Here is a 20,080-nt window from a genome sequence, read left to right on the forward strand (position 1 = left end):
TTATTTAAGAACTTCATAAGATTTCTCAAACTTTATAATTTGTCCATGTCCCTTCTGCCACTATTAAACATTTAGTGCTCTTTCTTGTTCATTATCATCTCTCACTTAATTCTGACTTCCTTTTACTTTTTTTGGTGAGGATCTCTTGAATGAGATATCCTATCACCATCAAGCACCTTGTCCTCAGCTTGTTTTTTAATCAGTTTTAAAACTTGTTTTTATTGGTTTACCAGAGTTTATCTGGCTTTGGGGATATGGATCGTAACCATGTTCGCAAGATACTGTAAATGTAAATCAGAATGTCATTTTTTTTTCATTTACAAGAGCAATGTATACATACTATTTGTAAGACCAGTTTACTTGTATCCACTAGTTTTCTACTATAATCCCCTAAGTACCAACAATAAAAACAAAGACTGGGGTCTAATTCTTATAACTTCTCTTCTTGTCCTTACTTTTACAAAATCTGATTCTATTTATTTAAAAAGACTTCTATTTAAAAACAAAAACAAGGGCTTACCTGGTGGCGCAGTGGTTGAGAGTCCACCTGCCGATGCAGGGGACACGGGTTCGTGCCCCGGTCCGGGAGGATCCCACATGCCGCGGAGCGGCGGGGCCCGTGAGCCATGGCCGCTGAGCCTGCGTGTCCGGAGCCTGTGCTCCGCAAAGGGAGAGGCCACAACAGTGAGAGGCCCGCGTACCGCAAAATAAATAAATAAATAAAATAAAAACAGAAACAAAAGAAACCCCATTTAGAATATTGTTCTACTTGTCCAGTTATTTTTAGGCAACTAAATCTTTTCAACTCAAGAGTAGCCTATAAAGCTCTGAAGCACTGAAGCACAGAAAAAACAAACAAAAAGCTACACATCTATCTGTATCCATTTTGGGCAACAGAATATTTGGTTTACTTTTACATGGTGTGTATGATCCCCTGATTTTTTTCCCAGACGGTTCTCAGCATTGTCTTAAGTTTAATCAGAGTATTGAAACTTATTAGGGTGTGGACAATAGGAAAGGGTGGAAGAAGGAGACCCATCTCCAAAGGTGACAGTTGAGGCCAGAGGCAGTAACAAAGAGGTATAGTTACACTTAGTTACAGATATATAAACACTTTCCTGTGTTTCTTTTGCATAGTATATAAGAATAATAGATAATTAGCCATATGGAACAACATAACTCCTTATTAGTTCCTGAATCTGTATAACACAGTGCCCAAAATTACTGCATGTATTATTTGATCACATCTTTGGCAGTCTTATTTGTAAATTTCCTTCTTTGATTCATTTTTGTCTTAATCTGCTAATTAGATACATTTGTTAAAAAATGATCCTTTGGGCTTCCCTGGTGGCGCAGTGGTTGAGGGTCCGCCTGCCAATGCAGGGGACACGGGTTTGTGCCCGGTCCGGGAAGATCCCACATGCCACAGAGCGGCTGGGCCCGTGAGTCATGGCCGCTAAGCCTGCGCGTCTGGAGCCTGTGCTCCGCAACGGGAGAGGCCACAACAGTGAGAGGCCCGCATACTGCAAAAAAAAAAAAAAAAAAGAAGATCCTTTATGCTCTGTTTTATTTAATAAAGTAAATTTGTTCTAGGGTAGTTTAGAATTCATAATGCAAAAAGCCTGGTTCCTTGACAGAATTGGAAATCCTTATTTTCAGCAATGCTACACTAAAGAAACAAAACCACAAGGACAAGTTGAGATTGTTCTTTTGAATAATTAATGTGCTCTTGGTCGTATTTACATTTTTTTCCTGGTTGGTAAGTATTCATATAGTTTTATGATTGTGAAAATTAGTTAAAAATGGGGAAACACTTTAAATTCCCAAACTCTATAGCTAAGATTATCTATTTCGAGACACAGATTTCCAAGAATATCAATACCTCTACCTCTTGAGATTCTTAATACTAAGTCAATAGACAACATATTCTAACTTATTTTAGAGTTTTAGGCCTGTAAATACACTTGGGAAATATTTTCTCTGTGTGTCTCCCAAATTGCATCAGTTTTTAAAACTACAATTATGGATTTATTTGGGTATATCAGAGTTTTACAAGCTGGATATTTTTTAATATAGTAGGGAATCTCTTTGGTTCGTTTTTTTAAAAGGTGATTTGTGTTTCCTTTACATTTTGTTTTGTCAGTAATATGTTCTGAGTGTAAGAAAGTAATATATTCTAAGTGTAAGAAAATGTTATTAAGTTTAATTTATAGTTTGAGCACAAAGCTGGTATTTACTTAGTTCTGTAATCAGTTACAGCTTCTGGTATGTTTTGTCGTTTTAAGTTGGTCATGTTTGTTCATTTTGAGTTATTATTTCCAATAATAGTACTTTCAGGGCCTCAATTTTCAATCTGCCAAAGATAAAATTAGTATTTAATGTCCTTCCTGCTCTGAAAGTCCATGATTTTTATCATAAACTGATAAAAAAGTCTATGATTTTTATTATTGCTAAAGGCTATGATTTTTTATCATTGCTAAATTTCTGCTTCTGACTTTTAGAAAAAGCTGTGCCTTGCATACATTGCAATTTCAGTATAAGGACATTGGTAACTCTACCTTCCTTGACTTGTGGAGAATTTTAGTTTAGGGCAACAGTGTACCGTGTATAACGTAAAAGCAGAGATGAATAAAACATAGACCCTCCCTTCAAACAATTTGTAGTCTAGTAAAGTGTATTTTAGTAAATAATATTTCAGAGGCTTCACCTTTAGAATAGTCTGTGTTTTGCCAAACATGTCTCTTTGTATCCTAGGGTGTTAACTTGTGCAGTTCCTTATTTATCTGCCCCTGATATATAGATCTAAAGTTGAAGATATAATCATGAGCCTATCTTTTATGTGTATTTATATTTTGCTTCCAGGGGCCAATGAAATTATATTTATCATTTGCACTATGCTTTCTTAACATACTCTACTCCATCTTTTTATTATTGAATGATTAGCTATTTGGAGAAGGATATTGCTGTGCCATATTTGTGTTTCATTATTATTATTAAATGGTTATTTTAAACATTACTATTGAACATTAAACATTATTTTTACAAATTAATTTGTTTTTCATTATATGCATATGTCCCAGAGACTAAAATAAGAATTTGCAATAAAATCCAAAGGTATTGTTGTATAATGGCCTAAGGATGTGATCATATTAGTATTTTGGTGAATGGCTGCATTTTAAATGTTTTTAACGTCAGTACTTAGATATGTTTTGTTAAATGAGCTGGTTTCACATGTACTTCTGTATATCAATCTTGTCTAATTTTGATTGAATAGGTGTTTTATAGAAACAATGGTCTTTATAGTTATTTATATATTTCAGATTGCGAAGAAACCTCGAACTCCAACCTCTGGTCCAGTAATCACGAAGCTGATTTTTGCAAAACCAATTAATAGTAAAGCAGTTACAGGACAGACAACTCAAGTACCAGCCATTGCAGGTTATATTTCTTTATAGTTTGTTTAGCTAAATATTTACCTTCCTTTTAGGTTTAAAAAAGGCTGTTCTACTACCTTGAAATGTTTTAGTGCTTATTACTGTAAATCAGACTGGTTAGTAAGAAATATTACACCTATTAAATGTGTCCTTCAAGCAAAATGCCTTATCTCAAAATCAGTCCATTACTTTAGCCTCTTTGGTTTTTGGTATACCTTGAAAGTAGTGAAGTCTCAGACTCTGATAATACTAGCTAACATTTACATAGTGTTTGCTACGGCTTCCACACTATTCTTAGCTCTTTACATAGAGTGACATATATAATCCTCTGGCAATCCTATGCGGTAGGTACTAATAACATCCCCATTTTGCCAGTGTGGAAACAGAGGCACTCAGCTAGTAAATGGCCAAGTTGGAATTTGAATCCAGCTAATGCTAGAGCACATGCTAATAAGTCTGTTAGGTTTAAAGTAATATATGTGAGAGTATTGTATTTCATGGTTTCTGTTTGAATTTTTGGTTTCCGTATTTTAATATTCTCTGTATGCAGTTCTCTATGAAACAGAAAATTATCACAATGATAATAATTACTTAAGTGAGAACAGAATTTTAGTTATATTACTTTTACCAGCAAATTCCTCAGCATGGCCCAATTATTTTATTATATACTTTTAAGATATGTCATCACTAATAACACCTCAGAAATCTTGACTTTGAGTATTTCACTCTTTATTATTCTAGTTGATCTGCCTTTGTACTTCCAATCTAGTAATTCTTTCACTTTGAAATCTCTGATCCATTAACTCTTCCACTTTCTCATTAATAATCCCTTTCCAGTCCTCAAATTCTTCCTTACTCAGCATGGAGTTCATGACCCATCACTACTGCTCCCAGAAAACACCATTGATTCTCTTTTCACTCTCTCTTTCTATAATGGCTTGGTTAAGTCCAGCTCTCTTCTTGCCTGGCAAGCACCTCAGTACTTCTGGAGAAAATCACACAGCTGTGGTGACTGGTCTTTAATTCAGAGCTATACTAACATTACTTCTTTCACCATTTAGGAGCTCATTTTAAATTTCCATTGTTCTAATAGCTTATGGAAGCACCTCTGGGTGGTAGACTTTGACTAGAGACTTTCAAATGCTAATTACCCATTTCTAGAATGTGTATTCTTGATGAAGGTACTTCAAATGTTAATTAACCATCCCTGGGATATGTATTAAAACCACCTCCTACTGTCTTTGATAAATTTACAGACAGTATAGCAGTAGGCAACTCTGAAATCAGTGGCAGTGAAATGATCATTTTCCTAGGCTTTGAATTATAATATATAGGGAGGCAAGTGAGAGAAGGAATGAGGAGATTGTAGTTTGAGGGCAGTGTTGGGTGAGTGAATGTTCTTTTTCTTTTGGCCTTCAGTAGAGACTTGGGATGGTATAGGATGCTCGTATCTAGAGGGCTGTCATGGGAGATAGGTGTGGCCCCAGAGGAAAAACTGGAAAGGGTTTGGATTTCGAGCTGCTTCAGGAAGTGGGCTTTAGTTGGCTGAAAGTGAGGAAGGCTTGGATATGTTGATGATAAAGGGACCACCAGACCCTTAGGAGTTTGGGTGAGTAGAGGTGGTTTACGAGGAGGGGTGTCTCAGTGCCATGTTCTCTACTGCTTTTGAGTTTGAGAGAATTCCTTAAAACTTTTAATTATGTAGGGGCGAAGGGGAGCTGTATGCTAAAGAATTGTGGTTTTGCAGAAGTGTCTGAGTGAATATTTGGTAATGTCAAGATTTCACCTCTCTTACATTTGACTATAATGGATTTCATTGCTGGGTCTTTGGGTGATTTACAGTGTGTTGCACACTAATCATAGCTTCACCTTTTAATTACAGACAGACTTATTAGCCCTCCCAAAATACATAGAGATAGACTTCTATTAAATTTCACTAGAATTTGTCGGCATTAAGTTCAGTTTGGAGGGATAATTTCTACTGTTAACTAATAGTTTGTAGCTTTTTAAATTCATGTAAGCCAAATTTTAAACCACCAAAGTAGCTCTCCTGCTGAATTGTCTTATCACAAGGAGGTTCCATTATCTTTATATTATAGCTAAGGATCTTTCAAATTACATTTAGACTGCTTTTTAATGACCTTTGGGCTTTTCATGGAAGATGGATATCTTTTTCTGTCTTTTGATCAAGATGAACTTAGTGTTTGTATAAAATCAATTTTTCTAAAATGCAAATATGATTTTGTCACACCCTTGCTTAAATTTTCTTGGCCACATCCATTTCTTGGCCTTAATCCTTCAGGAATAAGTTCAGATGCCAGAGCTTTCTTAGCATTAAAGTCATTTATTATATAACATATACCTTTTTCATTTTCAGCTTGTATTAGCTCCAGACCTACTGATGTAACTTATTTCAAGAGATCACCAAATGGCCCATGTTCTCTCAGAACTTAGGCCCTTGGCACTGTTGCTTTTACCTGAAATGACTTTTTTTGCTTTCCTTATGGCTGACTCATCCATTTTATCTTTGGATTATCTCCACCTGTCTTGGAAGTTTTTGATCCCTGGGTTTAGTTAGGTTCTCTTTTCTCTGACCATCTCCTAATATATTTCCATAAAACTTGGTTATACCTACCAAATACTTAACTTAAATCAGACTTCTGTTAAATTTCACACTGGCTTTTAATGTTTCCATTAGTCATGGTATATTGTAATACTTGGTTTCCTTGTCTGTCTGTCTCCCCTGTTGTCTGTCTGTCTCCCCTATTACACTTAAAATTTTTCTTAATAGTAATTTTGGATTTTGTTTGCCATCTAGTTTTTAAAGATTATTTTTTAAAAAATTATGATAAATACACATAACATAAAGTTGACCATTTTAACCACTGGTGGCATTAAGTACATTCATGTTGTTGTGCAACCATCACCACTGTCTGTCTCTAGGACTTTTTTCGCATTGCAAAGCTAAATCTTTGTCTGCATTAAACAATAACTTCCCAATTCCTTCCTTCCCCCAGCCCCTAGCAGAGACTGTCTCTATCAATTTGACTTTTCTATGTATCTCGTATAAGTGGAATCGTACAGTATTTGTCCTTTTATGACTGGCTTTTTATGACTCTCCAATACCTAGCACAGTTTCTAGCACATAGATGTGGTTCGGTGAATGTGTATTGTTGAGTGAATATGTGTATCACGGAGGCAGTGTGGTGTATGAGAGGAGCTATTAGGAGACTTGGGTTTTAGTTATGGGTCTTCTATTCATTTTCTCTGTGATCTTGGGTAAATATATTTTCTGTTCATCTTACTCCTTTCTGTAAAATGTTGATAACAATCACTTCACATGACTTTTGAGATGGTTAAATGAGGTACAGAGGTCCTCATTATCAGGTCCTCATTATCAGAGCTCCCAAGGTACAAGGTTGCTGCTATAGCAGAGCAAACTCCATCAATGTGAAAATATTCACTAATGAATTAATCTCTTATAGAATTAGTCCTGGCTCAGATAAGCTAGCTCTCTGCCCCCAACCTGTCCCATCTGTAGCTTTTTGGTTATGTCTCTTTTGATTCTTGGAGAATACCTGACAGTAGAGTGTAAAATGCTTTGCAAATTGATTTCAAGGTGAAATTGTATAACTTGTATACTTTCTTGAATCTGTCTGCAGAGTCAAGGATAAACAGGGATTTGGAGATTAATCAGGAGAAATGCTATCTGGATGAAAAACAAGTGGCCCTTCAAAAAAGAATAATTTGAATTTTAAAGGATATAGAGGGTTCTTGGGAAAATTGATGAAATCCTAAAATATTTTGGCAGAAATAATCTTCTGTATCATCCTGTTGCGCCCATCAAACAGAGTCTGTCATTGTAATGTCATTACTAATTTTCAGAAGAATCCTCTCCCCCTCAAACAGTTCATTCTAAGAGATAGTATAGTTGTAATTATAAACTGAATTTTTGTTAAATATAAGCAAAAAAAGTTTTAGTTTTAGGGGTTTTTGTTGTTGTTATTTACAGTGAAATTTTTGTCCTTGTTTTAAATGTAATTCACTTTAACTGGCCTTTTTCTGGTATCAGTTATCCTCACTCAGGAATAGAGGATTTTTATATGTATGTTTTCTGAAATGTATGTAATGCTTAACAAATAAGAAATTATAGTAATAACTGTAAATGATGATCATTTTATGAAAATGTGTCTTTATTGGTAGTTTCTTTTCTTAAAATAATGGTTGTTGGGGCTTTAGGCTTATCCCAGAGGTATTAGTTTTGGAAACCAGAACAGACAAACATGCTACTTCAGGCAGGCTCCACATTTGAGGGTGCCCTTCTAAAAATATTTGATATAGATTCATTTAGTTTATATAGAATTGACTTATTTAGTTATGATGTAATTCAGCCTAAAAAAACCCTAGCAAAACTCTCAACTGAAATTCATTAAGGAATATGTCAATAATATAAAATGTAATCGTGTACTAAAAGAAATTGAAAAAATATATTTAAAATATTTTTAAAATTCATGTGTCAGACAAAACTTGATTCATCTTTAAAAAAAAAATACGTTTACTGTCACATTGTTATTAGAAAAAAAACAGCCTTGAAACTCTTACATGCTAGTTCTCTATTTTTGCTTGAAGGGTAAGACCCTTTTTTTTTTCTCTTTTTCCCTTTTTCTCTTCCTCTCTCCCTCTCTCTTTCATCTCTGACTGTATCTGTAAGTTAAATCATAGCATCTAAAGGGATTTTAGAGATAATTTAGTTATCTACCTTCTCTATTTCTTGAGTGCTTGGAGTTCCTCTTCAGCCAGTGGATTTGATTATCCAGCATCTGTTTTTGAACACCTTCAGTGAGTAGAAACTCACTCATATAGAAACAGTCGTTTCAATTGGAAATTTTTGGTAGAAGTTCTTTCTTACTGCTTAACTAAAAATTTTCTGTTTATATTAGTGTGTGCATCTGATGGATACAGAGTGGTTCTAATCCTTCAACTTGACAGCATGGATCAATCAGGACAGTCTTGGTTCTCTGCCATAATAAACAGTCTTTAAATCTCAGAAATTTAAGAAAACACAAATTTTATTTTGTATTCATACTTCATGGTTATCTACATGTCTACTGTGGGTTAGAAAGGGGGCTATTCTCATCATGGTCACTCAAGGACCCCGGCTGATGGAGGAGCCACCATCCAGACGCAGTGAGGAAAAGAGAGCTTTGGAAGGTCTTGCGTAGGCAGTAAATGTTCTGACCCAGAAATGACACACATCACTTCTATTCATAATTTGTTGGTCAGAACTAGTCATATGGCCCTAATCTAACCACAGGGAGCTGCAGGGACGGGTAGGAAGGGCAGTCCTGCCGTGTGCCCAGAATGGAAGGGGAGGAGGTCGGCGCCAGAATGCTGAATGGCAGCATCACACAGTCTTTCAGGAATTTGGAGCTGTGTCATGTCTTTGTATTCCTCTCTCACCTAGGACAAAAATTCCTAATATTTCAACTCCTTGTGATATGATTTCCAATTCTGTAAGCCATCCAGACACACTATAGTTTTTCTGTTTTGTTCCTGAAGGATATTTCCAGAAGGGAACACAGCATTCTTGTTGGAATCTGGCCAGGACAGCTAGAAGAATTTTTTTTCCTCTTTTTGGCAGACTAAAATGAGACAGTATTAAACCAGTGTTTAAGTTAGTTCAGTGACTATCTGTTTTATAGATGTGGACTTAAATTGTATCCTGAATGGTTTCAGTTCAAAGAGAAGAAGCTGAGGTATAGTAGAGAACAGAGACTGAAGTTTAAGACTTGGATTCAAGTTCTAACTTTGAGGAGCTGTGTTACACAGGACTTGTTCCTTAGTTGTCCTGAGCCTATTTTCTTATAGATATAACCTAACAGTATAGATGAGGGAATTCCCTGGCAGTCCAATGGTTAGGACTCCGCACTCTCACTGCCGAGGTCTCGGGTTCAGTCCCTGGTTGGGAAACTAAGATCCCACAAGCCGAGCGGTGTGGCCAAGAAAACAGACAAAACACAAAGCAGTATTGATGAGAATGTGAGCAGAAGTGTTTTTGTGGACTTTCATAAGGTGGTATTAAGATACTAAGTGTTACTAAGAAGCATTGTTTTGTTTCCTAGGTTCACCATAGTTCATTAGACCTACTTAAGTGTTTCAGTTCATAAGTGGCTGTGTATGAAATATTGAACATATATATACTACAGTCCTTGTGGGCATAAATCATCATCAAATACATTTTTATACGATTATTGAAAAGAGTCAAACTGATGTGCTGCCTCTCATTTGCAGGTAGGGTTCTTTCACAGTCTACTCCCGGGACTCCATCAAAGACCATAACAATATCTGAAAGTGGTGTTATTGGATCAACTTTAAATTCTACAACACAGACACCAAATAAAATAGCCATCTCACCTTTGAAATCGCCAAATAAGGTAAAAAAAAAATTAGCCACAAAGGCCAAGTATTGTGGTTAATGACTTTATTTTCTCACTAGTCACTTCAGATACTTCAGTTTTAATATATTCCTAAAGAGTTAATAGGTATTTGGTAAATATCGGATTAATTTAGTAATCAAGGATGTACGACAGATAAAAAACTTACCCTGAACGCATAGTTACACAGTTATCATTTTGCATGCTAAGATTATTTTAATGGCCCTTGTGAATGTGGGTACAACATAAATCTTCTGAACGAGGTGCATTATGTAGGTGTTTGGTTCCTCTTCAGTTAATACTTGTGCAAAATTATTGTCTTTGGGTCAGTCACATATATAGTGACTCTATAAATATAAAATGTTAAATGTAACTTTTTTAAAAATAAAATATTTGGTGCCTTCTGCTTAAGCTGTCCTTGATTTTATGGAGAGCTGAGCTTTTGCTGGTAACAGAGTATCCAGAGTACTAGAAATTGCCATCAAATGCTGGTGATCATATTAATTCGGGTTTTTAGGCTTAACACAGCTCATTCAGAGCATCTGAAAGCTTGTCTTAATTTATTTTCTTTTTAAGGGGGCAAAGTACCTATCATTTTAGGTCAAGTTAAGTAGTCTTAGCTCACTTTCCTAAAACATACAGATGTCATTATACCAGCATAAAATTTTGGAACAAGTATGCTTTAAAGGACATATTCAGGTGGAAAGCCAAGCATCATTATTCTGTAAGGTGCCACCCTTGCGATTCTGGAAACACACTGCCCTTTGTACCTGCCTTTTTCCTTAATTTGCTACTATTCATGAGTAGAACAAACATTAAACGTTTGCCTTACATTTTTTAAAAGTCTAACTGTTGGTTTCTGTTTTAATGAGACTTGACTCTAGTGTATAAATACGATGTCTGTTACAGTTTATTAAAATGGGATTCTACCTGCATGATAATACAGATAATTATCTACTTAAATGGAATGAATTCAACAGATATTTGAGTGCTTACTATGTGCTCTGCATAGTGATAGGCACTGGGGATAAAAGCATGAATAAGAAGTTTTAAATTTCAGGTAGTTCAGTAGGGAAGTTAGAGTTAAACATTAAGAATTGCCCTACAGAATCATAACGGTCACAGGTGGATTGAAGAGCCCTGTTGTGTCTGTCAGAGGAGGTTTATACAAAGGGTGCTATTCCTGAAAGGTCTTAACCTTAAAGGTGGTTCAGGCCTTAGCTATGGGTGAGCATAGGAGGTTTCCAAATTGAGATAATACTTTACACAAAAGTGTAAAAGCGTGGCCCCTTGTAAAAGGGTAGTGTAGGGAGCTACCTTTCTTTGGTAGTGTGAGAGCCAAGGGTGCTAAAGTTAGATAGAAGGTTTCATTACCCTCAGGGGAGTTTGGATTTTATTGTTCTTAAAAGACTTTCTGTGACTTCCCATTGCTTCTAGGACAGTGGTTCTCAACCTTGTCTGCACGTTGGAATCACCTGGGGAGCTCTAATAAATACCAATGCCTGGTTCTTATCCCTGAAGACTCTGTTTTAATTGGCCTGGAGTTTGGCTTGGTATCAGGATTTTTTAAGGCTAAGTGATTCTAATGAGTAGCCTAGATTAAAAACAACTGCTCTAGGATAATATGAGATTTGCATTTCAAAAAAGATGACTCTGTAGCATAATGAAAGGAAGGTAAGCCTGGATTCTAGAAGAGACCAGTTAGGTTAGTTATTCTCAACCTTGGCTACACTTTGGAAGCACGTGGAGACCTTTCGAAAAAACTCATGGCTGACCTCCACCTGATCCCACTTAAATCAGTCTCTAGGCTGGGGCTTAAGTATTAGATTTAATATTTAAAAATTTTAAAGTATAGGCCAGGGTAGAGAATCACTAAATTAGATTATTTTAGTACTTCACATTTGAGCTAGACTAGTAGCTAAGGGGTTAGGAAGAAGAGATGTGTTGAAAGAGGTGTAAGACATAATGACTGGATGTCAGGGTATAGGGAGGGGAGAACCTAAGGGATGACTCCTAGACTCCTAACCTGAAAAACACAGTAGTGGTGGCACTGTGGGCTGGTATGTGGGCTATATCTGATGGCATACAAATAAGAACTAGCTTTATTTTTCTCTTATCCTTGACTTTAGCCATGTCATGTTGAATCTTCCTTCTCTGGCTCTTGACAAGACGTCGTTTTTACTATAAGAACAAGCCTTATTTTGATGATTAAATTCAAAGGTATGAAAAGTCTACTCCAAACCTTACATCTAGTTGAATGGATGTAACTCAGACCTAATCATGACTCAGGGACCATGCAGTAGAGGAGTATTATCTGTTTCTTCACTCTTCTACTTCTTCCCTCTTTCTGCTTTTGGCTTCTGATTGGAAGGAAAATTAGAAGAGAAAGGACAAAGTTTTATGTGACTGGGACTGTTGTAATCCAACTGCCAGTGTTCTCTGTGTGACAGGTGTCCAAGTGTGGCCTTTTACAGTTGTGCATTTAGGATGGTTTTTGGAGGCCCCCGTGGTATGCCCACATTGCCCAGGTCGCTTTTATGGTGCACACTCCAGCTACCGTTGGCAGGCCTCTAACTATCTCTTCCCTCCTGTAGTCTACCTACAGCCTGTTACTGCTGAGTCTCCTTCCTCAAGAAGGCACATGTCTTTGGCCTACCGAGATGCTTTAGCCCTTCTGCAGCATCTGTTGTATTTGGCTAATGGGAAACCTATAGAACGCAGTGGTAGAAATGTAGCTCATCTAACTGCTGTCCTCTGAGTCCTTGCTCTGCCGTTTTGAAGCTCCATCCAACTTCTTGCTTTCAGAATTCTCCAGGCTGGGACCAGTTTCTGTGTTCACATATGGCCTAAACTCCTGGGGATATGTCAGGTTCTTTTGAGCTTTTAAGAGTTTCTTTATCTCAGTATGTTGCCAGCCAAAGATTCAGATGTCAATTTCCCTTCTTGTAGTTATCACCCAGTCTGTCCCAGAGGTTTTCTTGGAGAACCCCTGCTTTTGTTCTCACTAAGGTTGTAAAGCCCTAGCATTCTCTATGTTTATGAATTCACTTCTGTTTCTAATCTTGTTTTGTTTTGTTTCATGTTCAATAGGCGAGAGGTGTGTGATAGAGATGCTGTCTTTTAGCAACTCTGGCATGGATGTTTTGTTCTTTTTAGAGTGTAGGGGAGTTTATCATTTGTAGTTCTCAGCTTTGGGGGTTTCACTAGAGCCAAATTTTAAGATCGGAGAAAACATCCCATTATCCTTTTATACTAGAGAGGAAATACAGAAGGAATGGGTGGTTTAGGCAAAGAGATATTGTTTAGTTCTTGGAGATGTTTGTCATGGAAGTACCCACTGCTTGTCTAGAGGAGGATGTCCATTAGGAAGCTGAATATAGGCAGTAGCTAAAACTATGTGTACAGATGAACCTAACCAGGGAGCATGAGGTTTTGTGCAGAGTGAAAAGAAAAGCAGGACTGAACCACAGAATATTAAGAGTTAGTAGAAGAAAAGAGCCAATGGAAGAGAAGGAATGATAAGAGAGGAAGTATGAGAAACTTAACAAAATGAGAAGGGAGGATGGTTTCAAGAATGATGCCGGTCAACAATTTCAAATGTCATAGAAATGTCAATTAAGAAAAAGACTAAAAAGTAAGGATTTGCTGGAGATGTCCTTGCTCCCATTAATCAAAAGTGGTCAAAAGGAAAGAAACCTCAAGCACCCATTCTTCCTTCCCTGCCAGCACTCACAGTCTGACCACCATCTTCCTTGAATCTGCTGGAACTTCTCTCATTATTTGTTCCTATTTATACAGGGTGCCATCAAAACTCCTAGATTACCTTTCATTTCCCACATCTAATCTCCTTGAAGGTGTCAGTATCTTCTGTCCTGTTACCCACCACCCATCCCCAACTCGTAAAGTCCTTCCACTGTGCCCTATTTGGAGTTCATAAGCAAAATAATCCCCCAGTCCTCAACCTCTTTGCTGAATATTCCTTTTATTTTCTTACTCTAATGGATACCTGACTCTTCCCAATGGTACTGCTTCCCCTGCAGACCTCTTAAGTGATGACTCCTTCAGCCCGTATACCATCGAGCCTGGAAGGGGGCCTAGGGAATAAGTGTCTTCCTGGCTTGTTCTCATTACAATTTGCAGACTATACTCACTCTCTTCTCCATCTTTGAAACTAATGTTAACCAGGTTCCTTGTGGAAAGTCGGGCACGTCTAATGTCTTCTCAATTTACTTGATATTGTAGTTGTCTTTTGGGGCAGATTTCTTCCATTATATTTATTTTCTAAATTAATCCTCAGTTTTCTTAAGTATTTATAAGACATGCAAATAAGCATTAAGCTAATGAAAGCATGATTCTGCAAGGTTTGCTTTCTTTTTACTTTAGACTTTAGTAATACTGTTATCTTCTAGTTTCGGACATTTAATGTGTCTTTTGTCCTGTAATCTTATTGTTGCGTTTTAGTATTTTTTTTTCATGGCATATTTTATTTTATTTCAGAAGTACAATGGTTTGACATTAAAAAAAATCTATCCATTTAATTCACAACATTAATAAGAAAAAATAATTACATGACAATCTCAATACATGCAGAAAAATTCTGAAAATAGCCAGCCTTCATTCTGGTTAAAACTACTTGAAACAGTAAAAATAAATACTTTTGTAACTTGAAAATGAGGATGAATACATCAAACTTCATGTAATGGTGAATGTTGAACAAAGATACCCACTTTCAACACTTGTTCAGTTCCACTGCAGCTCTGAGTTAATGCAGTAAGGCAAGAAAAAGAAATAAATGGCGTAGAGCTTCAAAATAAAGTAAAAACTTGTCACAATTTACATATTACATTATAATATATGTGTAAAATATAAGAATCTGCTATTGAACTATTAGAATTAATGTATAAATTTAATTGATGGTTATACATGTGGTCAGTATAAAAAAAGATGATTAGATATGTGGTCAGTATAAAAAAATCAATATTTATAGACTTTTACACTTAATAAAGTTTTGTTATGATTGATTTTAAATCTTCCATCTTTTTTTTTACATCTTTATTGGAGTATAATTGCTTTATAATGGTGTGTTAGTTTCTGTTTTATAACAAAGTGAATCAGTTATACATATACATATGTTCCCATATCTCCTCCCTCTTGCGTCTCCCTCCCTTGGGAGATATACAGTATATGTATATATATATATCAGTTATACATATGTTCCCATATCTCCCTCCCTCTTGCATCTCCCTCCCTATCCGACACATCCAGGTGGTCACAAAGCACCGAGCTGATCTCCCTGTGCTGTGTGGCTGCTTCCCACTAGCTATCTGTTTTACGTTTGGTAGTGTATATATGTCCATGCCACTCTCTCGCTTTTTTTTTTTCCCCCGCCCCATATCCTCAAGTCCATTCTCTAGTAAGTCTGTGTCTTTATTCCTGTCTTACCCCTAGGTTCTTCATGACATTTTTTTTTCTTATATTCCATATATATGTGTTAGCATACGGTATTTGTCTTTCTCTTTCTGACTTACTTCACTGTGTATGACAGACTCGAGGTCCATCCACCTCACTACAAATAAGGCAATTTCGTTTCTTTTTATGGCTGAGTAATATTCCATTGTATATATGTGCCACATCTTCTTTATCCATTCATCTGATGATGGACACTTAGGTTGTTTCCATCTCCGGGCTATTGTAAATAGAGCTGCAATGAACATTTTGGTACGTGACTCTTTTTGAATTTTGGTTTTCTCAGGGTATATGCCCAGTAGTGGAATTGCTGGGTCATATGGTAGTTCTCTTTGTACTTTTTTAAGGAACCTCCATACTGTTCTCCATAGTGGCTGTACCAATTCACATTCCCACCAGCAGTGCAAGAGTGTTCACTTTTCTCCACACCCTCTCCAGCATTTATTGTTTCTAGATTTTTTGATGATGCCCAATCTGACCGGTGTGAGATAATAGCTCATTGTAGTTTTGATTTGCATTTCTCTAATGATTAATGATGTTGAGCATTTTTTCATGTGTTTGTTGACAGTTTGTATATCTTCTTTGGAGAAATGTCTGTTTAGGTTTTCTGCCCATTTTTGGATTGGGTTGTTTGTTTTTTTGTTATTGAGCTGCATGAGCTGCTTATAAATTTTGGAGATTAATCCTTTGTTGGTTGCTTCATTTGCAAATATTTTCTCCCATTCTGAGGGTTGTCTTTTGGTCTTGTTTATGGTTTCCTTTGCTGTGCAAAAGCTTTGAAGTTTCATTAGGTCCCATTTGTTTATTTTTGTTTTTATTTCCATTTCTCTAGGAGGTGGGTCAAAAAGGATCTTGCTGTGATTTATGTCATAGAGTGTCCTGCCTATGTTTTCCTCTAAGAGTTTGATAGTTTCTGGCCTTACATTTAGGTCTTTAATCCATTTTGAGCTTATTTTTGTGTATGATGTTAGGGAGTGATCTAATCTCATACTTTTACATGTACCTGTCCAGTTTTCCAAGCACCACTTATTGAAGAGGCTGTCCTTTCTCCACTGTACATTCCTGCCTCCTTTATCAAAGATAAGGTGACCATATGTGCGTGGGTTTATCTCTGGGCTTTCTATCCTGTTCCATTGATATATATTTCTGCTTTTGTGCCAGTACCATACTGTCTTGATTACTGTAGCTTTGTAGTATAGTCTGAAGTCTGGGAGCCTGATTCCTCCAGCTCCGTTTTTCGTTCACAAGATTGCTTTGGCTATTCGGGGTCTTTTGTGTTTCCATACAAATTGTGAAATTTTTTGCTCTAGTTCTGTGAAAAACGCCAGTGGTAGTTTGATAGGGATTGCATTGAATCTGTAGATTGCTTTGGGTAGTAGAGTCATTTTCACAATGTTGATTCTTCCAATCCAAGAACATGGTGTACCTCCCCATCTATTTGTATCATCTTTAATTTGTTTCATCAGTGTCTTATTATTTTCTGCATACAGGTCTTTTGAAGGTTTATTCCTAGATATTTTATTCCTTTTGTTGCAACGGTAAATGGGATGTTTTCTTGATTTCATTTTCAGATTTTTCATCATTAGTGTATAGGAATGCCAGAGATTTCTGTGCATTAATTTTGTATCCTGCTACTTTACCAAATAAGTTGATTAGCTCTAGTAGTTTTCTGGTAGCATCTTTAGGATTCTCTATGTATAGTATCATGTCATCTGCAAACAGTGACAGCTTTACTTCTTCTTTTCCAATTAGGATTCCTTTTTTTTCCTTTTCTTCTCTGATTGCTGTGGCTTCCAAAACTGTGTTGAATAAGACTGGTGAGAGTGGGCAACCTTGTCTTGTTCCTGATCTTAGTGGAAATGCTTTCAGTTTTTCACCATTGAGGACGATGTTGGCTGTGAGTTTGTCATATATGGCCTTTATTATGTTGAGGAAAGTTCCCTCTATGCCTACTTTCTGGAGGTTTTTTATCGTAAATGGGTGTTGAATTTTGTTGAAAGCTTTCTCTGCATCTATTGAGGTGATCATATGGTTTTTCTCCTTCAATTTGTTAATATGGTGTATCACGTTGATTCATTTGCATATATTGAAGAATCCTTGCATTACTGGAATAAACCCCACTTGATCATGGTGTATGTCCTTTTAATGTGCTGTTGGATTCTGTTTGCTAGTATTTTGTTGAGGATTTTTGCATCTATGTTCATCAGTGATATTGGCCTGTAGTTTTCTTTCTTTGTGACATCCTTGTCTGGTTTTGGTATCAGGGTGATGGTGGCCTCATAGAATGAGTTTGGGAGTGTTCCTCCCTCTGCTATATTTTGGAAGAGTTTGAGAAGGATAGGTGTTAGCTCTTCTCTAAATGTTTGATAGAATCGCCTGTGAATCCATCTGGTCCTGGGCTTTTGTTCGTTGCAAGATTTTTAATCACAGTTTCAGTGCTTGTAATTGGTCTGTTCATATTTTCTATTTCTTCCTGATTCAGTCTTGGCAGGTTGTGCCTTTCTAAGAATTTGTCCATTTCTTCCAGGTTGTCCATTTTATTGGCATAGAGTTGCTTGTAGTAATCTCTCATGATCTTTTGTATTTCTGCAGTGTCAGTTGTTACTTCTCCTTTTTCATTTCTAATTCTATTGATTTGAGTCTTCTCCCTTTTTTCGTTGATGAGTCTGGCTAATGGTTTATCAATTTTGTTTATCTTCTCAAAGAACCAGCTTTTAGTTTTATTGATCTTTGGTATCGTTTCCTTCATTTCTTTTTCATTTATTTCTGATCTGATCTTTATGATTTCTTTCCTTCTGCTAACTTTGGGGTTTTTTTGTTCTTCTTTCTCTAATTGCTTTCAGTGCAAGGTTAGCTTGTTTATTCGAGATGTTTCCTGTTTCTTAAGGTAGGACTGTACTGCTATAAACTTCCCTCTTAGAACTGCTTTTGCTGCATCCCATAGGTTTTGGGTTGTTGTATCTCCACTGTCATTTTTTTCTAGGTATTTTTTGATTTCCTCTTTGATTTCTTCAGTGATCACTTCATTATTAAGTAGTGTATTGTTTAGCCTCCATGTGTTTGTAGTTTTTACAGATCTTTTCCTGTAATTGATATCTAGTCTCATGGCGTTGTGGTCAGAAAAGATACTTGATACAATTTCAATTTTCCTAAATTTACCAAGGCTTGATTTGTGACCCAAGATATGATCTATCCTGGAGAATGTTCCATGAGCACTTGAGAAAAATGTGTATTCTGTTGTTTTTGGATGGAATGTCCTATAAATATCAATTAAGTCCATTTGGTTAATGTATCATTTAAAGCTTGTGTTTTCTTATTTATTTTCATTTTGGATGATCTGTCCATTGGTGAAAGTGGGGTGTTGAAGTCCCTACTATCAATGTGTTAGTATCGATTTCCCCTTTTATGGCTGTTAGTATTTGTCTTATGTATGGAGGTCCTCCTATGTTGGGTGCATAAATATTTACAGTTGTTATACCTTCTTCTTGGATCGATCCCTTGATCATTATGTAGTATCCTTCTTTGTCTCTTCTAATAGTCTTTATTTTAAAGTCTATTTTGTCTGATATGAGAATTGCTACTCCAGCTTTCTTTTGGTTTCCATTTGCATGGAATATCTTTTTCCATCCCCTTACTTTCAGTCTGTATGTGTCTCTAGGTCTTAAGTGGGTCTCTTGTAGACAGCATATTTATTGGTCTCGTTTTTGTATCCATTCAGCCAGTCTGTGTCTTTTGGGGGGAGCATTTAATCCATTTACATTTAAGGTAATTATCGATATGTATGTTTGTATTTCCATTTTCTTAATTGTTTTGGGTTCGTTATTGTACGTCTTTTCCTCCTCTTGTGTTTCTGCCTAGAGCAGTTCCTTTAGCATTTGTTGTTAAGCTGGTTTGGTGGTGCTGAACTCTCTCAGCTTTTGCTTGTCTGTAAAGGTTTTAATTTCTCCATCAAATCTGAATGAGATCCTTGCTGGGTAGAGTAATCTTGGTTGTAGGTTTTTCTCCTTCATCACTTTAAATATCTCCGCCACTCCCTTCTGGCTTGCAGAGTTTCTGCTGAAAGATCAGCTGTTAACCTTATGGGGATTCCCTTGTGTGTTATTTGTTGTTTTTCACTTGCTGCTTTTAATATGTTTTCTTTGTATTTAATTTTTGACAGTTTAATGTGTCTTGGCATGTTTCTCCTTGGTTTTATCCTGTATGGGATTCTCTGTGCTTCCTGGAGTTGATTAACTATTTCCTTTCCCATATTAGGGAAGTTTTCAACTATAATCTCTTCAAATATTTTCTCAGTCCCTTTCTTTTTCTCTTCTTCTTCTGGAACCCCTATAATTCGAATGGTGGTGCATTTAATGTTGTCCCAGAGGTCTCTGAGACGGTCCTCAGTTCTTTTCATTTTTTTTTTCTTCATTCTGCTCTGCAGTAGTTATTTCCACTATTTTATCTAACAGGTCACTTATCCATTCTTCTGCCACAGTTATTCTGCTATTGATCCCATCTCGAGTATTTTTAATTTCATTTATTGTGTTGTTCATCGTTGCTTGTTTTATCTTTATTTCTTCTAGGTCCTTATTAAATGTTTCTTGCATTTTGTCTATTCTATTTCCAAGATTTTGGATCATCTTTACTATCATTATTCTGAATTCTTTTTCAGGTAGACTGCCTATTTCCTCTTCATTTGTTAGGTCTGGTGGGTTTTTATCTTGTTCCTTCATCTGCTGTGTGTTTTTCTATCTTCTCATTTTG

At 36.4% G+C, this 20,080-nt stretch overlaps 1 protein-coding gene across 4 annotated transcripts in view; it reads left to right on the forward strand.

Annotated features, from left to right (window-relative positions):
- LIN54 (lin-54 DREAM MuvB core complex component) overlaps positions 1-20,080 on the forward strand; it is a 76,069-nt gene that overhangs the window by 15,464 nt on the left and 40,525 nt on the right. For all 4 annotated transcript variants that reach the window (XM_082652926.1, XM_082652928.1, XM_082652925.1 and 1 more), the window contains exons 3-4: positions 3,321-3,438; positions 9,726-9,868. In XM_082652926.1, coding sequence (XP_082509052.1) covers positions 3,321-3,438; positions 9,726-9,868 — 261 coding nt within the window. The remainder of the gene's footprint in view (positions 1-3,320; positions 3,439-9,725; positions 9,869-20,080) is intronic.

This window comes from Grampus griseus (assembly GCF_964374135.1).
Source record: "Grampus griseus genome assembly, chromosome: 4".
NCBI classification, from domain to species: domain Eukaryota; kingdom Metazoa; phylum Chordata; class Mammalia; order Artiodactyla; family Delphinidae; genus Grampus; species Grampus griseus.